General features: G+C 36.5%; 1 protein-coding gene and 1 long non-coding RNA gene across 2 annotated transcripts; both read left to right on the forward strand.

Annotated features, from left to right (window-relative positions):
- The first annotated feature begins 874 nt into the window (after positions 1 to 874).
- Positions 875 to 10,877, forward strand: LOC114539391. Its single transcript, XM_028560017.1, has 8 exons — positions 875 to 936; positions 2,426 to 2,493; positions 2,582 to 2,612; positions 3,023 to 3,114; positions 7,163 to 7,238; positions 7,823 to 8,544; positions 9,419 to 9,539; positions 9,934 to 10,877. The coding sequence occupies exons 1-8, from the start codon at positions 915 to 917 to the stop codon at positions 10,875 to 10,877; spliced, it is 2,076 nt and encodes a 691-aa protein (XP_028415818.1). The 5' UTR covers positions 875 to 914.
- A 269-nt stretch (positions 10,878 to 11,146) lies between these two features.
- LOC114539374 lies at positions 11,147 to 17,127 on the forward strand. The gene is made up of 3 exons (XR_003688872.1): positions 11,147 to 11,231; positions 12,775 to 12,834; positions 16,684 to 17,127. It is a non-coding gene; the product is annotated as an uncharacterized LOC114539374 (long non-coding RNA).
- Positions 17,128 to 17,709: the final 582 nt, after the last annotated feature.

Here is a 17,709-nt window from a genome sequence, read left to right on the forward strand (position 1 = left end):
AAGTAAGTGTGTTGATTTTACGTTACCTGTTACCTAAACCGTGCACTTTGTGTTACAATAAAATACGGGTTTCATGCATATTCTACGCAGAATTCAATTTTGTATGCATGCAAGTTACCTCAAACACACCTTCAAAGGAATTTGAAAGAGTCTAATATTACTTCAATGTGTATCACAGCAGAACATTACCTCAGTATAGCAGCAGCAAAAGTGTAATGATAACCTTAGTGGAAACCTGGGAGTAAATAAACGTAAATATATGACCCGCAGACTTCTTGATTGAGATACATACTTAAAGGACATACTTAAAATGTACCATTTCACTGTGGAAATTTGATTTCCCATAAGCTTTCATGCAGGAATTCAAGGATACGGCTATCAGCATCATGTATACTGTACCAACTGTATTAACTGTAAAAACTTTAGGGAGTCAATAGAATAGTTAAATAATGAAGTCTTGCGCTCATGAGCGGCTTTTGGTAAGCATGAAATCCTAGAAGCATAGTTAACCAATTCCGCATAAAAAATAGTTACCAATTCCGTTTTGTCAACATCAAGACCGAGCTAACAAAATGTTAAATTGAAGGACTGCATTGGCATTCATCGTGTTCTTCCCTGCTGACTTATTTAAAAGCGATTGTTTTAAAGGTATGTGAACATAACATAAACATAATTTATGTGGCAATTATCACTCGTCCACTTTAAGAAACAGATATAAGGAAGGTACTAGATTAAGTTCCGAAATATCACCTATATAAGAGCTTACGACTTGCAAACGGAAGATCGCGGGTTGGAATCTCACCGTTTCAGCTTCTGCATTATCACTAATATCGTGGTACACAGTTACTCTCCCTGCTTAAGTATCGCTCTAAAATACTGACCAGTATAAAATTTATTATTTCATTACAGAAATTATGGCGGAGTCGAATGAAACAGGTGAATATCTTTTTACTATGAGAGAGCTCAAATACTTTGATACAGGTTATGTCAGTCGAAAACTAATCAATCAATAACATTTTTAGGCCATCGTGAAAAGTCGTTTCCGTATAATTACATAATTCTTCCTTTATAGAGTCTCTCCCACGCAAGTATTATCCTGACTTCTGATCCAGAGGGGGAGACTCGCGCGATAATTGGAGGGGGGGGGTGAATATTCATATCTGTTCTGTCCGACGAATTTCTTTTGTACGCTTATACGTGTTTTCAAAAATATATGTGAATATTCGCAGCCCCCTCTTGTATACTGATTAGTATTATTATTTACTTGTCAATTGGCGATTATATAATTTTTTTCGGTAATTATTGGCAATATAAATTATTTCAAAGTGCCACCTTCATGTTTCAGAAGGCCTGTTTCAGATGCCAAGTGCCTAATTATTTCAAGAAACGCAAGCTTTTCGCCTACATTGTGGCGGGTTTTTTGCTGAAAATGCCTTAAAACCCGTCACATTGAAATTTGTTGAGGAGATATTTTTTAGAACTTAAGCCAGGTAATCTTGCGCCAAGCTCGTAAAGCATTTTGCAACCAACTAGAAATCCATACCAGAGAGCGGATTTTGTTACTTATATTTTCACAGCAAATTTCAGCGATCGTTTTGGCATTTTTTGTTAATTACGGTGAAAGATTGATGGGATAAGACATAGTTGTCTTTTTGTAGATCTTCACTATATACTAGAAAAGCTATTGTTTCATTTGTTGGGTTTTACGGGAATCTGATTTTTTCGTCTTGTATTTGGTGTCAGATATTTGGCTTGTGAGAGAAAGAAAACTACCAATTCTAAATTTTGTTTATGTTCATGTTTCTAAACCCGTTATATTATATTAAATGAACGAATATGCTGTACAATGTCACGCCTTCGCTACAATACTTGAGAAAATACAAATGCTTTCGCTGCCCAAATCATTACCGAGATTTAGCACGAGGACGTGAACGTCAAAGAGGACGTGAAAATGTCGAATATAAATCGCGTGATGCGTTGATAATTATATATAGACATGCCACGCCATTTATTTGGCATATTCACCCCGACCTTGACGTTTACGTCCTCATGCTAAATCTCCCTACATTGTCGAAACTTTCCATGACTGTCCAGGTAGTAACGCGATTTCGTCAGCTCTTCAGAAAAGAGTTTCCGTGTAAAGTGTCTAGCAATCTTTTTTGCGCGAAGCGACATTTTACTTTTTTTTCAGAGCTCTCAAGTGCAACCATGCATTATGGAACAAATTGACCAATTACAAAAGAATAGCCGCTTCGCGCGACTCAGATCGCGAAATAGCTAAAGTATTAGTGGATAAATGAAATATTTTTTTTGTTTTAATTTTTAGCAGCGGACGCTATTTTACCTAAAGTGGTGCAATGCCAAATTGTAATGCAAAATATATGAGACAACGGATTTTTGCTAATTCTATTTAACCCTTACCTAGAGCGTCCAGAAGCATCTGAAGATAGCAACACCGGTCATTTTTCTCACGACATAAATAGCTACGCGGAGGTGAGTGCGTTTTGTATTCTAAGGTGTTCCTTTGTTCTTTTGAAAGTAAGAGTAGTTAATTAGTGTCACATATAATACTGTATTTTAGCGTGAAGCCTCCCACTTAGGACAACGCCAAGGTAATGTGCTGAAAACTGGTAATTTATATTTAATTTTTCTTTCATTCGTTTTGTTCGCTATTTCATCTCCTATTTAAAGCTCGTTTTCCACTCAGCAAATTATTTAGCCCGAACTGAGTTAAAGGTAGGAAGCTATCCTCCTTTTGTGCCATTGGTTTTACCCTAACTAACCACATCACTGGATATCAAATTTGGCTTTGCGTCAAATAAATTTGCCTAGTCGAAAACTAGCTTAACATATCCATACGTTAAGTAAGGTGATTTTCCCCTAACGTTAAAGGGAAGTAGTAACCAAAAGGGATTAATATCAACCTCTAATGTAAATACTCCTCTAACAATTTAATTGACAATACACGTTAACAGTATATCTCTGTCTGTCAACATTTGTCCTATATTGGATTATTATGTAGGTCATCGTCGTCATACTTCACAATCAAGACATCCCCACATATATACTACTCCTAATTCTGATAATCCTTCATACCATGGCCATGCACATGAAGTAAGTACCTACACGCAGTTTGTTTATTTTTTTGACCAATCAGATTCGTTCCTCAAACCGCATTTCATGTTCCGCATTGTGCCACGATATGTTTCGGCAAATAAGCAAAAGTTTTGCACATTTTTTGTACATTTTAATTTGTTTTTTAAAATATTTTTTATGCAATAATGTTGTTCGAGTATGTTTTCGTTTCCATTTAAAATATTGCTAGTGAATTTCGTATGTATGTTTCCATCACTGACTTATACTAGATATCTGGTATAGGTCAGTGCTTTCCATCCTTCTCAATGACTATATCCTATGCTTCGCGATCACTGACGTCACTGAACTCACAACGCAACTGGACTAAGTTTTATAATTATATGAGCATGAGTGTTGTATAGAGTTTTACGCCACCGAGAAAAATCGCATTTAAACACACGTTAAAATACGATATTTTTGAAACTGCGATATTTTTACGTGTAGAAATAATGTTATGCATATTAGTGAAATTATGTAAATATTAAAACTGTAGGCGTGTACAAAAGTCAGGACATTAACTTTTAGGTGTGGTTTTTACTTTTTCGATCGATTGTGAATAGCTAAACCATTTTCCAACGTCTGGTTGAACCGTCGTTCTACCATCCCGCCAGATTCATAGTGATACGGAGTCGTTCGTGTCTTATGAAGTGCTTCCTAGCAATCGGCAGACTTCTTGAAATGTTTCCGATTCAAAATTTCTCCCTTGATCAGAATGTAGTTCCATTGGAATTCCAAATCGAGCAAAGAATTCATCAAAACCTCTGCGACCGTTACGGCTCGATGGTGAGGAATTAGGAATACTTCCGGCCATTTTGTAAAATAGTCATGAGCTATTAGAATATACTGATTTTCAAAATCATTTTTTGGGAGCGGACCCAGCACATCTATCGCCATCCTTTCCATCGGAAAACCAACGTAATAAAATTTCAACAGACCCTCCCTCTTCTTGGATATCCTTTGCAGGACGCGCATTTTTCGCACCGTCTACACCAGTTCTCTATTTTCCATCTTAATTTCATCCTGTAAAAACGCTGTCGAACTTTTTTTTACTCGAAAAAGCCTTGCAGTGGGTAAATCCTCCGTCCAGGGACGGAATATTCCTTTCCTCTAGCTGACTAATTGTTGTGGGTGGGGCCTGCCGTCTACGATCGTAGATCGGTGCTTGGTGCACTATAATAAGCTCGGTCTCTCTAGCCACTCTCTGCCGTTGGCGGGCCGGGATGTTAAAGGATTTAAGCTCAAGGGCAGCTCCCCGAGCTCTTCGTAATGTTCGTGGTCTCTCTTGCTTTATTTGTTGCCGGGTATCTTCGTCAGGCAAAGCATCAACGGACTGATCCCGCGCAAGCACGTCACGCAACGTTGGTGTAGCATCAAGGTAAGAGAGCCTACTCAACCGTTCTATGTCCTCGGCCAATTCCGGTAATGATTCGTCGAAAGTTCCGTTTGATGACTTGTTCTAAACCGATTTTTCAAAGCCACCAGTACAACGTCAAGGTACTGGCGATCTTCCGGAACCAAATTCCCCAACACAGCCAAGGCAGCGCCTTTTAAACTGGTAGCTAAAAAAGCCGCCTTTTGATTATCGTTCTAGTTATTTAAGGTAGCCACTATTTCGAACTGCGCATAATGAGACTCCCACAAGCCCGTACCGTCAAATGAAGTTGGTTTCTGCACACGTTTACTGGAGTTTCCGACGTTCAGTGATTGCACGTTCGTTGAACTAAGGTGGCTCGCAAATTCGGTTTGCTGGACTGCAGGAATCTTGGGTAGAATGCGTCGTCTTTCGGATGGGTAGAATCGTAGACCTTGGGTAGAATCGTAGCTTCGGATTGCTAGGAAGCACTTCATAAGACACGAACGACTCCGTATCACTATGAATCTGGCGGGATGGTAGAACGACGGTTCAACCAGACGTTGGAAAATGGTTTAGCTATTCACAATCGATCGAAAAAGTAAAAACCACACCTAAAAGTTAATGTCCTGACTTTTGTACACGCCTACAGTTTTAATATTTACATAATTTCACTAATATGCATAACATTATTTCTACACGTAAAAATATCGTAGTTTTAAAAATATTGTATTTTAACGTGTGTTTAAATGCGATTTTTCTCGGTGGCGTAAAACTCTATATAATTTCTTTCTGCATTCGCCGTAACCTCTCCCAAATATTTCAACGCGATTTTCCAGAACGTCTAATCGAGCTTAGTAGCGTAGCCAGCCTGACAATTTGTCCCGCTATGCTAATATTTTGATGTTCATTGAGTGCGAAAACAATGAATTTCTAAAGATATGAATAATTATAATAACTCGAAATTTACACAGCGAGACAAAGTCGTCAGGCTGGCTACACCACTGATCACAGTTAATAGAATATGCATGGTTTGGAGACTAAATAAAAGTACAATACAACTCATTAACTCTGTTATTGTCCAGGTTTATGCAAAAAAGGTTCCTTTCTCGTCACGTGTCTATTGTATTTTAGCCAAACGTACCAATGGCATTCGTCTTGCTACGTTCCTCAACCTTGACTTGAAAAATATGTTAATTATAAGTTTGCTATTGGTTTATTTGTGTAAAATACAATAGGCACGTGATGAGAAAGGAACGATTTTTGCATAAATCTACCTCAACATAATTAATGAGTTGTATTGTAGTTCTATGTGGTCTCCAAACCATGTATATTCTATTAACTGTGCACTGATCGAGCTTCGAAATATTCCTCCTGTCTGACTTCTAAGCGATCCTGTCGTTTGCTAATTTCACCTAGTTTCTCATCAAACCACCGATCAAATGTCTTATTTGGTGCATTAGCTCTGCTTGCACCACTTTCTGTTCCACCACGAGATCCATCTGCTTCCCCAACATTGACGCCAAATCAGCAAAATTCGCATCACCCATCTAAGGTTGTTGTGGTTTTCGTTCAGCCGTATCTTCGATAATGAATGTTCTCTTCCTCGCTTACTCCAACTCGAGATCTCGTTTCCATAGGCATATCTTTCGGTATAAAATTCCACCGCTGCCACCAAATGTTGTGCCAAAGGAACAAGTAATTTGTTTAAAAGAGCTATATTTGTCTGCTATTCACAATCAATCGAAAAAGTAAAAACCACACCTAAAAGTTAATGTCCTGACTTTTGTACACGCCTACGGTTTCAATATTTACATAATTGCACTAATATGCATAACAATATCATATTCACAAGCCAATCAAAAACCGCGTATGAAATATGTTTGAACAATCAAAAAATCTTTCTAGCTCACAGTTTTTATTTCATACCATATTTATATTCAAGAGATTATAACTATGAGCTTTCAAGAGATTATAACTATGAGCGCATTTTACTGAACATTGTTATTTTTAATGTGTGCCCTTCAATACATTTTTTTTTCAAACTTTATGTTCCATTTTTCTAAGAAATGAGTGACCACTTTTACCACTTTATTTTGACCACTTTTTTCTAAATTACAGGGGATGTCACACGCTTTGGTCGCCACGCCCCTCTTTCTATACATTTTGTCTTCGAAACACTAAAACAGGACTAAACCATTTTACACGACCAGCAATTTTGGTCATGTTGTTTACTATTCTTGTCATCGTGTCTATTAGAATTTGAACTAATTAAAGTATTGCTTGTATGCGAAACTGCAAGATCAAGCGGTTTCACAGATTTTCTCGCTTCTTTGCCTTTAAGTAAAATCATAGACCATGAGGATGACACGAAATGTAGAAAAACTCCACAAGTGCTTGATTGATAATACTATATAGTACGAACATATGGCTGAATTGACTTATAACCTAGTTATAGTTCCCTTAATGATCAAACATCTGGATAACTACAATCCGCTATCAATGAAAGCATAGCCGGTGTCACTTTTTCAAATTTTTATATTTGGTTTATGTGTCCATTGCAACAATAAAGCGTACCACTAGGCGGTCAGACATCCTTGATTCGCCCTCAGAAAAATTGTTACACCAATATGGTGACTGTGTATAGATAATTGCCTAATTGGTGCTTTTTTGTAGAATACAAGTCGGAGCTACGTTGGGCAAGAGAGTTCATTAGACCTTTATGTCACAAGCGGGCGTCGAACAAAAAGGGGTGAGTCGAGAACCCATAAGGTGTTTACACATATCGTAGATAATATTATACACAGATACACTGATTAACTCATGTTGTAGTGTTTTATATTTTAAAAATTTAATATTCTACACCAATGAAAGCTCGCCATACAAAAGAATAGATAAATTATTGGCTTTCGATTCCGGCACGAAATGGTATTAACTAGGTTGTACTATTTTGCTGTATAGTATAACAAACCCTCTTCGCTCTGGTTAAAAAAAAACTGGTAAAAATCCTTTTGGTAAGCAAGATCAGACAGTGTGTAAATCTGGATTGCTAATAATTTTTTCTACGTACTATAGCACGTAAAAATTTAAAAACATATGATACTTATGAAATCAAGGATTGAATAGATGCATAGGGTTGGATTCTGTTGATGATTTGATGTGTTTTTTTCTGGCATAAAATTAATTATATATAAAAACTTTATAACAGAAAGTTTTAAGCTTTTACGCGCTTTTGGGTAAGTGCAATACACGCGACAGTGGAAAGCAGCCCAATTTAAGGACATCCGCCCTCTTTAATGATATCAAATGTCTTCTAATCTTAATCTTTTGTTTTAGAGGTCAGAAGCAGTAAAAGCAGCACAGAAAAGTTAATCGAGGAATTTGCAAAGTTAAAATGCGAGGAACGAGATGCAAAGGAAACCCACATCATTAATGATCTTTTGAAGAAATCTGATACTGAATCTCCAATATTAGATGGACAACTTGATGAGCTGGCAATGTTGGCCTGCTGTGACAGCTCTCGCGTAGTGAAAAGGGCGCTTGATGTTCTGCTAAATGAAATATTTTTAAACATTTCAGATTTATCGGTAGATCGTTGCAAAAACATATTGCAAGCGGAAGAAGCTCTTCGCTCGAAGTTTTTAGAGTTCATGAGAGTGGATCGATTTAAAGCAAAGTGCCATAGGATGACGACATACGCTTGGCTAATCACGTTAGTCCTTCTGAAGTTTGGCGAACAGGAATTTGCCAAACTCAAACCGAAGATAAAAATATTTGACCAAAGTTTAGTTACTCTCATGAAGCAAACAAGCAAGAACGAACAAAATCTTTACCGGTATGGCATTTGTCTTGCAAGAGAAAGTATCAAGCGAATTCTTCAGTCTTCTCCAAAACGGAACGTGAAGGAATCTCTCTTACTTAACATTGCAAAGTGTGCGAACCTTCTGAAGGGCAAATTAGACAAGGATGAAGTGACGAAGCTCGGAAAAGAACTCCATGATGCAGACAGCTGGTTGAATATTCATGTATGCCTTGTATTTCTGCAAGATTTACCCAAGGTATAGGTTGATAAACCTACTTTCTTCTGCTTAATAGATAAGAGGCATATATATCACTTCTTGTATAAACGTAAAGCTAAATAAATTTCGACTACAGAAAACTATATCTGTTATTTTACGAATATGTTACCGTTTCTCACGAATTGTCGCGTAAATTTCATATGCCCCGTTCCTTATATATCCTCCTATGAGTTTCGAAACAAGATTCTCAAGTATTTGTTCTATGATAAAGGTTTTCTTCATTTAGGGCCATGTATTTAGAAAATTTACCTTTTAAGTTGTTCTAAACGTCACCAGAAATTCAGGACATTAATTATCATAATACCAGGATTTGCAATCAAAGATGGCTGCCTTGTTATAATAGAATTATTTAGCGAGGACCAGAGCCAAATTTGAAATTAAAGCAACTTCTGTTTTACATATTTCAGTTGCGGAGTTCGATTTAAGACGGGCAGAAACTCAGTACTTTTATGACAATTTTTTCATATATTCAGCTCACAGTAATGTCATCTCAGCAACGCTTTAGCTCCTTGAAATATAATGGTTAGCAAGTTGCCGAAATGACATTACTGGGGAACCTGTTAAAGGTAAGATAAAAATATGAAACAATTGTCATAAAAGTACTGAGTTTCTGCCCGTCTTAAATTCAACTCCACAATTGCAATATGTAAGAATTTCAAATTTTGTGTCGTGCCTTGCATAATTCTATGATAACGAGGCAGCCATCTTTGATAGCGAAATCCTGGCAATATGAAGTCTTATGGTAATCAGTAATGTTCTGAATTTCTGGGTATGATTAATTCATAATTTCATCTAGCAGCTATGAATTGAAATGAAGGCTATATGCGACATGTATTTTTTTTACAAAATGCAGCATTATCATTTCAAAGACAACCCAAGACCTGTAATCTTAATGCAGATGTTGGTTGCAGACTATCGCGAGCGTTTCAGCTCAAGCAAATTCAAGAATTTCATTCGAAATCCAAGATCTGATTGTCTGTTTGAGCTGTTGGTTTATCGGGTTATGCTAAGGTTGATTACAACATCAAAAAGCAAAGGTTTATTACAAAACAAACATTTATTACGTTTTCTGAAAATCCAAGCATGCAGATTGGTTTAAACAAAACTGTTCGCGGCATGTTTCACTACTCAATGGAAAAAAATATTTGAATTAGTTGTATTAACAATCAGCCCTGTTCGTTCAAGATTAGACTTAAAATGCTAGTTTACTCTTTTTTGATAACTATATAGCATTTGCATTAGAGCTAAATAATTCACTTCATATACAAACATTACCTACCTGAAACCTTACAACAATAGCCTGATAGATACATTATAGACTGATTTATTCTAATTATATATCTTGGTATTCTTTTTTCAATTTTACAGCAATAATTGAACAAGTCTTAACCGGAGAACAAGGCTGCCGTGGAGTGTTTAGAAACTGGGAAGGCGATAAATCAATAATATCGCCCCTGGGTGAATTTGTGGCAAACCTTTGTGAGCAGTTGTGCGAGAGAGCGGTCTTCTTCTCAAAGCCCCAGAATATCAAAGAATTTCTTGATGGTAGGTGCATGGAACACTTATCCATTCTTCATTTGTGTTCGAGGTATAGAGATGAAATATTGGAGATTTTACAAATATCACGAGTTCAGCAATTGGAGCAACGTGTCAGTATTTATGATGCCTTGATGAGTGGCCAAAAATGCCTGTTGAAATTGCACCTGCATTCAAAGGAAGAGATGTTGGAAACGAAACCTGTTGCTGCCCCTCTGCGAAAAGAAATCGAAATCCTTGATCATCTACATGCTGTCAAAAAACCATGCGAAAACATAGTTCGCCTGCTTGGCTTAAGCACTGATTCTCCAATGCACATGATAATAGAGAGACCAACGAAAGGCGACCTATTGACGTACCTTCACGGTTTCATGCAACCACTTAATGTTGATGTACTGCTTCACATTGCCCAAGATATTTGCGAAGCTATGATCTTCCTCGGTGAGAACAATATAATCCATCGTGACCTGTGTGCCAGAAGCTGTTTTGTATTTGATAAAGAAACAAGCGGAAACGTCCTTGTCAAACTTGGCGACTTTCACTTTGCAGCATTTTCCGATTCGACTCAAGATTCTCAAGATCGATTTGCTGTTCGTTGGATGGCTGTTGAAGTACTTGGAGACGGCGAATTCAGCACTGCATCTGATGTATGGTCTTTTGATGTGCTATTGTTTGAGATTTTCACATTTGGTTCTGAACCATATATCAATATGCCTGACGGCAAGGCCTCGGATAATGACGAGGACTTTCGACAACATGTAAGTACCTTATATTAGCACGATGTCCAACAACTACTTCTCTACACTTCTTCGGAGACATAAGCCAACATTCAAACAGGGGTGGGATTATAAGTTGTGAAATATATTTGTCAAACTTGTAATTCACAGCTAGTTTATCTGCACGCCTATGTCTGAAGTGGAAAATCCTGGGTACGACAGGATTAAGCAAAAAACTTCTTAAAAACGTACACGCCTCCTTTTTGCAGATCCTTGACGGCAATAGAATTGAACTTCATTCAAAAATCCCTGATTCAATTCGAAAAATAATTCAGTCCACAATGAAAAAGAAAGATCACAGACCAACGTTTTTAGAATTGAAAACCCGTCTTAAGGAAATGAGATTTGATGATGGTATGTCCTTATTTTCTTGAAGAAGTAGGTTAGATTTAAAAAAATATTTAAAAATTCTAATAATTAATAATTCTTTTAAGTCTAAAAATGGAACAAAATGCCACCATAATTAAGATGGCTGCCTGCATCTTTTGTTTCACAATTCCCCGCGGGGCTTCCTCTGAAATGCGGCTATATATAAGATTAACCCCGATTGCACTATTCTGGATTCACTGCATTGGGACGAAATTGTCGTTTGCAATGGTCAGTAGCAAATGCTTGCTAGTTTGGCAGATTTAGTATGTTAGGTCTCCGACGGTGAAAATCCTTACAGAGCTTTTTAGAAAGCTTTTTAATATTCTGCGCATTCTACTCACTCCGAAAGCAATCCAAACAAGTGTAATTTGGGGAATTTAAATTGACTAAATCGAATTTGACTAAACTTGGGCTACATTCGATGAAATATTTTTTTGCCCTTTTATTTTTGCTTGGCAGAAACACCCTTCGTAAAACCTTTACGTTTTGCTGATCGGTTGATATTTTGTAATCACATTCATGACCAAAAATTAGATACAACATGGCGCGATGTATGAAAAGGCGCATTTATCCTGGTTATGCTAACATTTTGGTATATATTCATTGCGATAACAATGAGTTTTCAAATGAATAATTATGATTTATGATAACTTCCAAATTTGCATTAAGGTGTGTCGATACAGTTTCTCGAAATTTTTAGATGCATATTTTAAACAGTTATAAGAAGCATCTAAATGTTTCGATAGGAGTAAGGCTAAAAGTTAATGTACTTTGCAGGAAACACATCTAGAGCGCAAATGGCACCCGTTACCGTGGCAACAGAGACGTTTCAAAATGGCCGGCAAACAGAGTTTATTATAAATGCTTTATCGATAAAAAAAGTTTTAAAAAAATTCTGTAATGGCGATTTTTTTCTCATCAAGGCAAAATAACGTTGTCCACATAAAAAAATTCGCGCATCACAGAATTTTTTTAAAATTCTTCTATTATTATTCCTTTCAGTAAAATAATTCCATTTTATTTTTTTGTAAATCAGCAGCGGGCGGAATCCTAGCATTTCCTGCAATCTGATTGGCTGCAGCAGCGGGCGGAATTTTACGATATCTTGACCACGGTCCGCGGAATCCTGGCAAAATTTTAAAGTCAAGCTAGTTTGTTTTGGAAAAGGTTTTTAACAATGGATGATAGTTATCACTCGGAAAGCGAGTTTTATTATCTAGACGAGCTTGTAAATACCCTAGAAAATGTTAGCGAAAATGTAGAAGAAAACGTAAACATGGACGAAAGTGACGAAAGTTTTATGGACAAAATCGCACAATCGTTTTATCCCCACGACGTCCCCTCAATTTGACAAAAAAATAAATACGTTATTTACCGTTTAAGTCGGACCGGATAGAAAAATATTTTCCCTCGGCCTCAAAAACGTCCCTCGGCCTTCAGCCTCGGGCCGTTTTTGAGACCTCGGGAAAATATTTTTCTATCCGGACCTCCTAGCCGGTAAATAACATATATACATTATTATTTAAAGGTACATACATGTTTCCGGCCCACTGCAGAAAATTACTTCGCGCCTCATTCCGTGTACGTGGTAAGTATTTTTGCATATTCCTTTTTATTAAAAAACCCTTACTCTTAATTGAGTTCGACGAAGGAGAACGCTTTCGAACCGTGACGTCACGGCTGGATGTTATACATTTAATGATGTAATTGATGTTGTGTCATTTCGAGATTTTTGGATGTAACATTTGCCTCGCTTTCGTCTTTTTGCATATGCTCCGACTTCCGGGTTTTGTGCCGTGTTCTAATTTCACGTGCTTTCCGTATTTTGGCTTTTGGCTTTGATATTCGCCTGTTTATTAAGAAGTTGTAGGAGTTTATGTTTGCAATATGAGTCAGGATTCTTATCAAAGCATCAGGAATCTATCTCGCGATGTTCTAACCATGAGAAATCTGGAATATTATTTGCTCACAAAGTAAACAACTTTTAACAGCATGAATTTAACGGCAGACTTTTTCAATTGCTTCAAAATCGCCCGTTGTTTGCTATAACTTTCATTAAATCTTAGTATAAAAAATCACTATCCGCGGTAGATAGCGGTATCTGGCTTTCTTACAACCGGCCCCAGACAAATGCAAATATCATGATTTATGCCAACATCTGGGTTTCATTCATCATTATATAAAAGGCATTAACCTTTAATCGATATATATATATATATATATATATATATACAGTAGGAGGCAAAAGTTTGAGTCCAGTGACTGTATTTCTTTGTTTCAGCAGCATATATTAATATTCTACAGAAAACCTTACCGATAAGTGAACTAGAAAAAAGTAAACAAGTAAACAGAAAAATACATGCTGTACAACAACTATGAGATGTTATGATATTCATTTTTACGTATTTTAATGTGCAAACATGCATTTACATGTCATTGCTTAGTTCCCTCTTTTTTGCTCTTGAAATGACCTTTATTCTTGCTCGCATAGATTCCATAGGTTTTTTAATGTCACACGTTCAATACCTTGCCAGCATTCGTTGACCACTTGCCTCAAGTCAGCCTGGCTGGCGGGTCTGTGCCTCGCCCTCTTCCGGTTAAAACGGTTCTACAAGTGCTCCATAGGTTTTAGATCTGGAATATGAGGTGGAAAGCCATGACAACGAGATCACCAGAATGAGTTTGCTTCTAAACGATTTCTGGCACATAGAAGATGTGCATGTGCTTAGGGTGATTATCATGTAGTTAGACGTGCGATCATCTTTGTACCAGATGAAATTCCATGTCCTTGAAGAATTGGATGATACTTTTCTTTAATTAGGATCCTATTATATCTTTCAATATTGCCAAACCGAGCATGACCAAAGCAGCTAAAAGTTTGCTTGAGTAGGATTTAGTTTCTTCGAACCTCTCCAAGGTTAGTTGCATACCACCTTTTTAAATTCTCACTTCTTCTGCGATCTTACGAGGAAAGAATCCTTCAATACTTAATGGAACTATTTGTCCTTGTGCACCATCACTTTGCCCTTTTTCCTACCCATCTTGGGCAGTGTAAAGGAATGAGAACTTTATTTTGTTATAATTTAGATCATTAGGACCAAAACAGTGTGCAATTAATATAGTTTACAGTACTGAAACACTAGCACGCATGTCTTAACTCCAATACGCTGCCAGGATTTAATACTGGAATTCTACAACGACTGGACTCAAACTTTTGCCTCCTACTGTATATGTATAGGTTATCACATGAGGGGCGAGGTGATATCAGTTTTATCGCTTGAGGGACGATATCATAAATGTCACGAGTGAGCGCAGCGAACGAGGGACATTTATGATATCGTCCTGAAAGCGATAAAACTGATATCACCTCGTCTCGATTGTGATAACCTGTTTATCACATACTTCTTTTTGATCTATAAAGCAATCGACATTGACTGAAACAAACCTCGAACTGCTCGAGTCAGCCATCTTTGTTTTGACAGCGGCAAATGCAGCGGGACAAAAAGCGATATCAGTGACAAAAAGCGATATCAGTGACAAAAAGCGATATCAGTGACGATATCGTTTTTATGTCACCCTGTTATCGCCCTGATAAAGGCACAAGTATGTGATAAATATATATATATATATATATATATATATATATATATATATATATATATATATATATATATATATATATATATGATATGTGTTTTATATGTTCTTTCTACACAAGTATAACCAACCGGGCAAGCAGAAAAATATGTGTTTTATATGTTCTTTCTACACAAGTATAACCAACCGGGCAAGCAGAAAATTCTACTTGACCGCGGTGGGAATCGAACCCGCGACCTTCGCATTTCTAGAACGATGCTCTACCGTCTGAGCTACAAGGCCATATATATATATATATATATATATATATATATATATATATATATATATATATATATATAATATATATATATATATATTATATATATATATATATTATATATAATATATATATATATATATATATATATATATATATATATATATATATCTGTATTTCAATCAAGGGTATAAGAATTAAGTATTGCAAAATGTTTGGAGATTCCATCAACCTGTATGCAATTCGGAGTAAAAAAATATTAAAAAATTTTTTATGAAAATTACTGGGTTTTTTCTTCCTGAGATGGCGTATTGGCGCCTGTCACTATTCCATACAACGTTTGGGCTCTGAATGGTCGCGCAATTAGTTAGCAACTAATTTGGTGGTTCTGAAATTCTCTGTATATAAAGGAAATTGTGTTGTTCTTATGGATGACATAAATGCCTATACTGTCTTATCCCGCTGAAAATCGACTAAAATAAAAAAGAACAAACTTTTACTTCTCTTGCTTAAATCTCATAAGATTAACTTTCTAGCGAACTTGCGTATACAAACTGTTTCGTACCGCTATCACCGCACAGAACACTTTTTTTTCACATCATATATAGTCGCTGCAAAAGATTCAGACTAGATTCCTTTTCCACAAAAACATAATTCTTAGCCAGTGGAAAATATCGTTTAATATTTTAGGATCCTGATGTGTTATAAGCCGTTTTAATATTTTATAATCCTTTTGATCCAAGTAAAATAAGTGTCCCACTGTGTTTTCTTCTGTTTCTGAGAATAGGCTCGATGTTTTGTTGCAATTACCCATGACTCTTTCAATTCGCTGTAGATAAGCATAGATTATTCGAAAGGAAATCAAAAAATGGTGTTTTACCAATGCGGACAAATATCTAGCTTTAGTATCTAGCTTTCTCTCGCACCTTCCAAACAGTCATAAACGTCCGTTACATACAAGAATCTAGTTCCACAGATCTGAATCCTCAACGTCAAATTAATCGCACTGCTGTAGGGAAAATTAACACTTATATACTGCGAACGAAGGAAACATGTTTTGTGGACCCGAGACCTGAAATATCGATGGTCGAGGGTCCACAAAACATAATGTTTTCTGAGTTCTCGGTAAATAAGTTTTTTATTACATACCACTCGTCAAAGAAAAACCAAACTACAAGGTAAACAACGAAATATTTATAAAAGACATAGCTTCAAATGGATAAACAGTCAAAAGGTCGCACGTCCAGGTGCGCCGCGCGAGATTAAAGTTGTTATTTCCCATTAGATAACACGATAACATGATTTCACTCTGCAGGGGGGTAGCGCTGGCGACATCAAAATTTCGTCACTCTCGCGTGACTCGCTCTCGACCAATGAAATGCTACGAACACCAAACTTTAATAAATGGTATATAATAATGGATTTTTTTTGCTTGCCGGGAAGATTCTAACTTCCAATATTCCATTCGGAAATTTTAGCTTGGCTTAAAATGAAATGAGTATCTAATAAAATGAAATGCGCCGGCATGCTCTCCGTGGAACAATCTTATAATTCTTAATTCGTAAATATTTTCTTTTATAGAGAAAAGTGACACAAAGGACACCTGAACAATTGGTATAAATTGAGTCTACAATCCTTGTTGTCTAGCCTGACTTCTATAATTGCCGCCATGGGGATCGAGTATTTTTTTCAATAAACGAATGGCAAGCCATACTGTTTTACATTTACGCATACATATTACTGCATGTTGATTTACCTATATAGTATTAAAACTTATTCGTTTAGGGATTTTGATTGATTTAGAGACAATTTTTTTACGTGCCATGCAGGGGCGTATTGTGACTATCTTAACTGGGGGATCGAGTGGGGGTGCACCCCCCACGTTTTACCGTCATGTTTCTCACAACTCGTAAATAAGAGCAATACGCACAAACTAACCAACCCAAAAGAAATGGCCCCATTATGCAATTTAAATCGTAAATAGTAATGTTTCCAGTAACAGCATTAATAATAGTAGTAGTAATAGTAACAGTAACATAAATTCAAAATGTATCAATTATATGATAGCAATATACTTTTAACAAAACCAGATCCTACGATAATTGATTTACTACAACGTTTGCTTGGAAATTTTTTATTGGACAAATTGGGAAAAATGATTAGAAAGTCTTATTCTCATGTAAAGGAGGTGTATCACATGTTGTAACAAGTCTGAAAGCAAGTTGTCAACACGGCTTGTTCCAAGCTGTCGACACTGAGCATGGAACAACTTGTTAACAAGTTAACAGACAGAAATCGTTGCATTAAACTATTTCACGTACGCCTGTTTTTCTACAAATTGATAATTTAATAATCAATTCATCATGCAAAATTAATACTAACTGTTTTGTCTTTGTATACAGCGAAGGAAATACGCAGTATACGCAATCCATGTTCATGATGTATCAAAATATTTTAAGACGGAAACTGAAAAGTATGGGTACTTATAAAAAGATAATTCTCAGTATCACGCCCAACCTTATGATAGGGGATAGGTATTGATGGATATGTGATGGTTGACCTTCAGTAAAAGTTTGGGGTGATTGGGAAAAAGCCCCCGATCGAGTA

The sequence above is a fragment of the Dendronephthya gigantea genome, unplaced genomic scaffold (assembly GCF_004324835.1).
Source record: "Dendronephthya gigantea isolate DGI-Jeju-01 unplaced genomic scaffold, DenGig_1.0 000201F, whole genome shotgun sequence".
Classification (NCBI taxonomy): domain Eukaryota; kingdom Metazoa; phylum Cnidaria; class Anthozoa; order Malacalcyonacea; family Nephtheidae; genus Dendronephthya; species Dendronephthya gigantea.